Consider the following 9,587-nt stretch of genomic DNA (forward strand, 5'->3'; position numbering starts at 1 on the left):
TGGCAAGTGTGCAAAATTGTCATCAAAGCAAAAGGTGGCTAGTCTGGGAAGTCCCGCCCCACTTCTTCCGGCCAAATTGATTTTGCCTCTGCACTGGGTCTGGCCAACTTTGGATAGCCGTTCATTTCAAGATTTCCACAATCCTTGGAGCCAATCACAAACTGGCTTTTGGCTACCTGGCGCGCCATTGGCGGATTTAAACTTACCACGGCTACGTTACAAATTCTACTGCACGGAGAGTTTTTAAACATTGGACATGGTGGCCGCCGAAGCACCGCAAAACTTCGATAAGGCAAGTTTTCTTTGAAAACAGAACAGAAACTTGCCCTGGAACAATTCATACAGAAAAAATATGTGTTTGCTTTATTACCGATCGTTGTATCGTTGTATAGTATCGTTGGTCTGATTGGTTAAAGGCGTGTCCAATTACGTGAGTGAAGTGGATCGCTGATGATAGTTGGCCAGACTAACTGAGCAAATGCAATGCAGTGAAGGGGCAGGGAATTCCCAGACAAAAAGGTGGCTACTTTGAAGTATCTAAATTATAAATCATATTCTGGTTTATTTAACACTTTTTTTGTTAACCACATAACTCCATATGTGTTCCTTCATAGTTTTGATGTCTTCAATATTAATCTGCAATTTAGAAAAAAAAAATTAAAAAGAAAAACCATTAAAGCAGCACAACGGATTAATAGCTATTCGCTAACGGCATGCTAGCAGCTAAAACTAACGAAATCTCTTGAAATGTGCTGACTTTGACATTATGACAAACTAGTCTCTCAACGACTGTCCTTACACAGTCAAACATCAAACAAGTGCAACACAAGGCAAAGCAAGACGGCAAATAAGCTACTTACTAGATCGGCAGAAAGTAAACAAGTCAGGCCGGAGGGCTGCGGCAGGCAAAACTACAGAACGCAGTTATATGCCTATGGACCCTGGTATGGCAATGGCACGGAGGCGATTCTCCATATTAAAAGTCCCAATCCAAAAATAGTGCCCCAATTTTTTTTTAGGCTGTTATTTTAAGGTTAAACTGCTTATCCTAACCCTAATCCTGAAGTAATTGTTGCATAATGGGGCTTTAAATGCGAAGGTATTTCCAAACTTTTGATTGGTACTGTATGTTTTTTTAGGGCTAACAATAAAACGTATTTATGACATTAATTTCTTTGTGCACAACAGGCAATAAACCATTAGTAGAGAGAGTAGTGTTTGAAAATGACTCTCGTGAGACAAGCTCAGTATTAGCACACTTTGCAAAATGCTATAGACCACAGCAAAACACCAGAAAGCCAGATCAAAGTAAGAGTAACCAGTCCAGGAGTGCTGAACAGTCTTTTGTCCCTTGCGTGGTTAAGGAGTGTTTCTTGGGTGTTGGCCTGTTTTGATTAGTGACAGTGTCTTCTGTCTGTGTTGAAATGCTTCCTGTCATTTTCACCTGAATTCAGTTTCCTCTCTGTTGCAAGCATATGTAGTGTTTATCTACACACTTTCAACATAAATCGGGTGTGTGTTGCAATTATGACAATCCAAGTGAACTTCTGCTACTCAACAAAGAGAAAAAAATAATTTTTGCACGTCTGGACAGATTCATCCTGGGAGACTCCACATTGATGCTTTTTAATTGCCAGCAAATACTCGGTACAGTAGATTATTCAGCATTTCAAGAGGTTCTTTGCTATTAAAAACATTGACCTTCACCAGAGGGTTCTTAATAACCTTTTGAGGTTCTAATGGGTGAACTGAAGAACCTTTCTTTTGTACATATTCTGCTTCCAGTAGCTTCCATCGATCACAAGGATAGTCTCCTCTTCAGCAGTTCTGTAATCGGTCTTCCTCCTTTCAAAGGCTAATTGGCCTGTTTCTCTGTATGATAGGCAGGTTTACACCCTTCCTGTGTCAACCTGAAGAGCCCTCCGTCACCTGGATGTCTCTGCCATGCCTTGATGACGTGAAAGTCACTGGTGTATCCGAAAAACTTGTTCTGTAATGAAGAATTGCACAACTTTTGTAAGATTTATGTTTTAATTTGAAGAAAAAGGTCAGGTTTTTATAGCAAAACGCTTGCGGCTTTAGGAAGGCTGCTACTGGCTCTCTTTTGTGGCGTGTTACACGCAAACCCAGACTGAATGAAACTCAAACACTAAACCTGATCATCTTTTGGCATCAATTTCTAGTGACTCTTGCTGTTCTCACCCTAAGAACTAAGCAACTGATCCTGGTTGTGGAAGGTACCATGGATGTCCAGAAATTGGTTTCTAGTAACAAAGGACCACTGCTGTAGGCAACGTCCTGAGGGTAGAAATCCCCAAAGAAATCTGTGGGATGGTGCCTGAAGAGTATGCCGTGATGAAATGCAGTTAGTCCCCTGCTGGTTCAGAGGAATGCGTTGGGCTTACTGCTTACGTGTGACACTGATTATTCATCTGCCTCACCCTTCGACTGGGTGTAATGTTTGGTGACTTTGGCAGGCAACTTCATATCAAAGCAAAGGAGTTCACTCCCCCACACACACACACACACACACACACTCACACACACACTGCATGCACAAAATATTGATGGGTGGGCCTGCAGAGATATCCCATGAAGAATATTTGATGAGAGAGTGAATAGGCACATTCCAGAAGGTCCTGCGCGCATATATGCATACAAAAAGGTACCTCATGCTGGACAATGCTCTACAATATTGACACATACTACATTCATACCTGAATAAACTCTATGAATCTATACAACTACAGGGCCTAATCTGAACTGAATTGAACTGATATTGTAGATTTGCACTATCAGGTAAAATGATCTTGGGGTTATCTGAAGAAGCGTGAATGGAATGCACTGCACTGATGAAAATCCACACCCTCATATACTGATGTGCTTCTATGAAGTTGCAGTCAACTGTACCATTGAGCTGTCCCTTTCTTCATTCTAGTTAGTCATCTTCTTTTTTATCCTTTCTGCTCTGCTGATAGAGAGTAGAGCCCTGCACAAAAACACTATGCCATGACAAGGGCTCACTGTCCCTCTAGACTTAGTTGGAGATTGGATTCAGGTGGGAGGGGGGTCCAATTGATCCTTAAAAAAAGGAGAAATAACCTTTCTAAACATACTGAGGTCCTAGCCTTGAGTTGCAAACGGCAGAAGAACCATGCCCTCTATAACCTTGACTTACATGCTGTGGAAACAATATTAAACCATACACACTAGAGCACTCCTCAGATATTCTCATACATCACTGTCTCAATCTATCTCTGTCTCTATTGTCTAGCAAGTGCTTTGCGAGTTATGACTCATGGCTCAACAGTAGTTGTGGTTGGGTGAAAACCATCAGAAAGAGTAATTGCATCACTGTAGATTACACAGCAACAGTGGATAAGAGAGGTTCACATTGCTGCGTGTAGAAATGCCCTGCAGTGACAAACTGAAGCCAAAATGTCTCTCAATCTCAATGCCTTGTATGGCAGCCTTCAATGTCGGTAGGTAATGTTGGAGGCTAAAGGCAACCTTTTTTAATCAGGACCTTATTTTCCCATCATTTTGGATCCAAACTATTGAGTAAGAATGCTAAATCAGAAACCACAAATGGCTGTATAATGTCATCCTATGGGGCAAGCATTTTAGTCAAAGTAAACCACTTGTTTTCAGCCACGTGTCATTATAAGTGTCTGACAACATGGAAAGGATCAAAAAACAGAACACACATACAGTCAGACAAAAATATTGGCACCCCTGCACTTCTGTCAGATAATGCACCACTACTTCCAGAAAAAATGTTTTTGTATTCACATGTTTATTTATTTAGTTTGCATTGGAAAAACACCAGAAATCTGAGAAATAATGTCAAATCTGAATTTAGTTTACACAAAACTCAAAAAATTGACCGGACAAAATTATTGGCACCCTCAACTTAATAATGGGTAGAACACCCTTAAAAATAAAGAAATAAAAATGTCTGAAATCAATTGCTTCCGGTAACCATGAATGAGGTGTCTTACACCTCTCTACTGGAATTTTGGACCACTCTTTTGCCAACTGCTCCAGGTCTCTCACATTTGAAGGGTGCCTTTTCCCAACTACTGATTTGAGATCATGCCACAGTTGTGCTATGGGATTAAGATCTGGACTCATCTCGGACACTTCAGAACTCTCCAGTGTTTTGTCTTAACCATTTCTGGGTACTTTTTGAAGTGTGCTATGGGTCATTGTCCTGCTGGAAGACCCATGTCCTCTGACGGAGACACAGCTTTCTGACACTGGGCCCTACATTGCGCCCAAAAATGATTTGGTAGTCCTCAAATTTCCTGATGCTATCCACACAGTCTAGGCATTGAGTTCTAGAAGCAGCAAAGCAACCCCAAAACATTGGTCCAGCTCCACCATATCTGCCTGTAGGGACCGTGTTCTTTTAGTTGAAGGCCCCATTTCATTGTCTGTAAACTGCTTTACCAAAAAGCTCTACTTTAGTCTCATCTGTCTACATGATGCTCTACCAGAATGATTTTGGCTTCCCCAGGAAGGTTTAGGCAAACTCCAGTCTGGCTTTTTTATGTCTCTGTGTCAGCAGTGGGGACCTCCTGGATCTCCTACCATAGCATCTTAATTCATTCAAAAGGCGACGGATAGTGTGAGCTGACACCGTTGTACCCTGTGTCTGCAGGATAGGTTGAATTTATTTGGAAGTTGTTCTAGGTTTTTTATCCACCATTCAAACAATCTTTTGTTGCATCCTGTCTTCAATTTTTCTCTTCCTTCCACATCCAGGGAGGTTAGTGACAATGCCATGGGCTGTAAACTTCTTGATGACACTGCTCACACAGGAGCATTAAAATCTCTGGAGATGGACCTGTAGCCTTGAGATTGTTCATGCTTTCCAACAATTTTGGTTCTCAAATCCTCCGACAATTCTTTGCTCTTCTTTCTTTTCTCCATGCTCAGTGCGGTATACACAGACACACAACACAAAGGTTGAGTCAACTTTGCTCCATTTAACTGGTTGCAAATGTGATTTCTATATTACCAGCATCTGTAGCTTGCCACAGGTGTGTTTAAATAAAGATTAAAAGAGCATTACATTATTGAAATACAGTTATTTCTTTTAATTTTAATTTTAAAAGGGTGCCAATAATTTTGTCCGGTCCATATTTTGAGTTTTGTGTGAAATAAAGTTATATTTGACATTATTTCTCAGATTGTTGGTGTTTTTCCAATGCAAACTAAATAAATAAACGTGTGAATACAAAAGCATTTGTAATTGTGACATTTTTCTGGGAGAATTGGTACATTTTGTGCAGGGGTGCCAATATTTTTGTCCATGACTGTATGTCTGAGGCACAGCCTAGAGTTTCCGGGCCACTGTTTTGTCATTAACGTTTAACAAGTCACTTAACAAAATTCACTTTTCTACATCTGTGCATTTGAAGACAAAGCATTTTCACAACTGATCACCACAAACACTTCAACAACTAATGGTACGTGTTTAAAATTGTCATGATGTTCATTAGCACCAACATTCAATGCCTTAGCTGTATTTCTAAAAATAATTATACTGCAAGTTATTAGTATGCACTATGCTTGTGAGCACATAGAAGAGTGTGCTGAGGACAGAAGACTTGTCATCGGTTAGCTGAATGTTACAAAACCAGTTTAGGTCATCTTAGTCATTGTTTCTGTAGGTGAGAGTTGAGTTGAAGCCTCTGCCTGACACTTTTCCTTGTGAAGTTACGTTTATGGAGTGTTCTGGAACAGTCAAGTATACTGTAGGTTTTTAGTGTTTATGTATGTGTCTACACATGTGTGTTTCTTTGTGAAGGAGTTTTTAATTAGAGTAGACCCACATAAAGCTGGGTTTTATTTTCTTGCATCTCTTACATGTTTTATGAGCATTGCTTCACGAGGATGCATCACATGGACACAGTGATGGGTGTGTTAATGTGTCTGTGTGAGCTTGCTTCATCTGGAAATACCAGCCACATTATGCAAGAGGGAACGAATAAAGTGATTTAATAGTCTGACGTGTCTCTCTGTGTTCCTGAGGGCTGACCCTTTTTTTTGTTTTGTTTTAAATGTCATAATATGCTATTGAGTAAATTATCCATGTTTTATTACAATATAAAACATGTGCTGACGTAATCAAGGTAATCATAAAATGGAAATCATTATAAATGTGTGAAAGTGGTGAATGTGTGTTGGTTTGTTTTTGTTGTTGTTGTTGTTGTGTGTGTGTGTGTTTAGCCTTCATATTTTATTTAATGTTTAATATCCTAACAGACACAAAAAACATTTCCATTGGTTTTTTTTTATTATAATATGTTTATTTATTATTTAATTGTTCTGAACAGAATCGGCCAGAATGTTTTTTTTTAGTTACAATAAGATGATTAACCAGCGTGAAGTGGGCAAGAGGTGGTGACTTCATTTAATTTCAAGAATCCTGTCTCAAAACTTTGTGGGGGAAAAGTCACAGACAAATGCCATGTGCTTGCATTGTGTTACTCAGTGTACGGTGTGTGACTGGAAGATGTGTAAGAGCCTCAGTTTTTGGGTCAAAAGTCACAGGTTTAACGAGAAACGGCAGATCACAAGTGTGTGCAACCCGCTAGGAGCTGCTTTACTGGCAGAGCAGGGCATCGGCATTAAACTCCCTTCCCCCACAATGATGAGGACAGTTTTTTTTACCCTTAGTACAATTTGGGGAAATAAGTATTGGAACACCTACACATATAACTGTGTAACTGTCCAAGCAAACAGAAATGACAATAGTGACATGAAATTCATTAAATGTGATGTGAATGCATGTGTACAAACTACTACTACTACTATCTCTTTACCATTGTCATGTCACTGTTTTGTGTCTTTTGATATAGTTTTTCTGTTTTTATTTCTCTACCCTGCTGAACACCTGACCTCAAATTTACAGTAGCCTATACATGGGTTTCTCGGCTACGTCATCACTGGTTGCGTGCGCAATCTCGCGGCAGAAAGAATCAAGATAACGTTGAAGTGGATGAGAAAGCTGTGGAGGAAGGCAACATGACAGGGAGTTGTTGTGTGGTGAACTGCTCTAACAGAGTTGGTATGATGTTCAGTATACCTAGGCAAGCAGCATACCTTAGTAAGCAGCTAGCATCTTAACGTCAAATAAAATATAGAAAAGGCTCAACAATGTACAAGGTTACGTTTGGGAATATGTTGAGGGTGTGTGCAAGCGTTCATGGCAACAGAATAGGGATCGGTAGGCTAAATAAGTAATAAACAATACATTTAAACTGGGCTTTCTGTATTCATTTGAATTAGGGTAGATGGCTTTCTGCCGCCGATTTGAGCGCGCAGCCTTCAATGTTTGTATACAAGAAACCTGTGTGAGTTGTTTAACTTGTAGCAAGTGCATTAATCCATCCTGAAAAGCAAATGTCTGTAGGATTTATTGCCTTGCTCAAACAGACTCTGTAAACATAATTTATCTTCAAAAGATACTTGATACGGGATTAACATGTTGCAATTTGCTATGAGAACCGATAGAAACGGTGCGCCATGCGCTCTAGCGCTCTCCTTCGCTTTTACATTTTCGTTTTTACAAACCGGCTTTTCAGTCAAAGTCAAAACCAAACGCTGACCTGAGACAGATATTGCGATATCTGACAGCACGTTTAGGGAGGGATACATAATTTCTCTCTTTCTTCGTAAATGACAGCAAAGTGTTAAGAAACAGGTGGAACTTTAAGAATGGTAGGAAATAGTAGGCGTGAGGGGCAGTGACGGAGCTGACAGCTGAGCTTTAAAAAGCCCTTCAGAGTTGAACAGGGCAGACACCAAAGCGCAAATCCAGCGGGAGAAAGTGAAGAGGACAGAAAAGAGAAGAGAAACTTACTTAAAAAAAAAAAAACGGGACCATATACAACCGCTGCAGCTAAAATACTGCTTAAAAAAGCCTTTTAAGTGTCAAACTACTTCAACGCCTGAGAACTTCATTCAAGTAAGGAAAACATTGCTAATTATAAGCTATCAGAACAACTACTCATAGGCTACTTACATCCGTCTGACTTTGCTGTAGTTTATGGTTTAGCATCATACAGCATTTACTATGACAATGTTTTAATTCTACAATTGTTGATAAATAGATAAACAGGTTATTAATAACACAAATATAAAACATTTTGCATTCTGTTTTTAGATTATAATATATCCAGCCTATTGTCTATTGTAAAATATAATCATCCATGTAGGTCGAATGTTTCCTGTGATAATACTTATTTTGACAATACATACATTTATTGTCATTCATTATTTTTGTCTGAAACAACTAATAATTACCTATGGTGTAATAACAATAACAATAATAACAACAATAATAACAATAAATGGGATTTCAAAATATTTGGTTCTCATATTGACTACAATGGAGCATCAGGCGAGACAGCCTATGTATGCAAATTGGGCGTTGACTTGAAATTACTTTAAAGAGGGTGGAAGAGTCATCTGAGTGGGATCTGTTGCTTTAACTGTCACAATGTTATAGGTATGACCATGGCTCTGAGTTGAACAAGGTGTGGTTATGTGTGGTTTAAATACACGGTATTGTGAAATGCATGTGGGTAAGCGATTACAATAGATTAGTGAGTGGCCCCTAATTATCCATTGTGGAAGTCCTTTTATTCAGAAAATTAATTTCAGATCCTGCCCTTGCTTTATCACGTATGTTCCTATGAACACATACAGCCATACACATTCACTCACTCATACACACACTCAAACACTCACATTCACACACAAACTCATTGTCATAAACCAGAGGGTGTGGTGTTTGATTTGGCACATCATTCACGCAGGACCCCTGTAGTCATGGTGACAACTAGAAAACTAAATACAAATAAGGACAGAGACGGAGAGAGTTGTCTAAGGGTCACACCCACCAGTCAGTTTGCACAGTTCAGCTGAGGCAAAGGAGTGTTGTGTCAATTTGTATTTACATTTGTTATCAGTATTGAATATGAATATCAGAATGGAAATCAGAGACAGGCTGTATGCACACTTGTTGTATGAGCCTGGATTGAGTTTGAGTCAATTCAGGGAAGTCATCAGTATGGTGCCAGGCCTGGAAGTTTGTACAGTTGAGTCACCACATTCCACTACAGAACACTCAAACTCTGGAAAAGGTTTTCCAACCGCTTGCCAGACTTTTAAAATACTCCACCCCGAGGTTTTCATTACTAACATCAATCCTTACCAGGAGCTACAGCATACTGTATACAGACCCTACAGCGTGCTTTTAAGCATTGCATGATTCAGTTCTCTTGTGTGAGCTTTTTATACCAGCTTGTAAGGACTGTGTGAATGTCAGATGTAAAAAAAATAAAAGTCATAAAACTTATTTTGATTTGCTGCACATCACAATGTAAGGCTAAACCCTGAGCCATGAGTCAACCTTTGCCAAGCTGTCTTATGTAGCAGTTTCTCATTTGGCAAGCGTGGATGCCAGGCATAGCAGCAGTTTCCCTTTTGGTACAGAGGGTGTTTATAGTCTGTGTGAAGGCATGGTGTGTGGGCCAGGTCTGACACTGGCAGAGGAGCTATAGCCTAAAGAA

At 39.6% G+C, this 9,587-nt stretch overlaps 1 protein-coding gene across 1 annotated transcript in view; it reads left to right on the forward strand.

The window, feature by feature from the left end:
• Positions 1-7,875: 7,875 nt before the first annotated feature.
• Positions 7,876-9,587, forward strand: part of LOC308361343 (protein-glutamine gamma-glutamyltransferase K-like) — an 11,231-nt gene continuing 9,519 nt past the window's right edge. Inside the window, exon 1 of the mRNA XM_080833676.1 lies at positions 7,876-7,978. Within this exon, the coding sequence (XP_080689802.1) occupies position 7,978 (1 nt within the window). The 5' untranslated portion in view covers positions 7,876-7,977. The remainder of the gene's footprint in view (positions 7,979-9,587) is intronic.

This window comes from Sprattus sprattus (genome assembly GCF_963457725.1).
Source record: "Sprattus sprattus genome assembly, chromosome: 2".
NCBI lineage: Eukaryota > Metazoa > Chordata > Actinopteri > Clupeiformes > Clupeidae > Sprattus > Sprattus sprattus.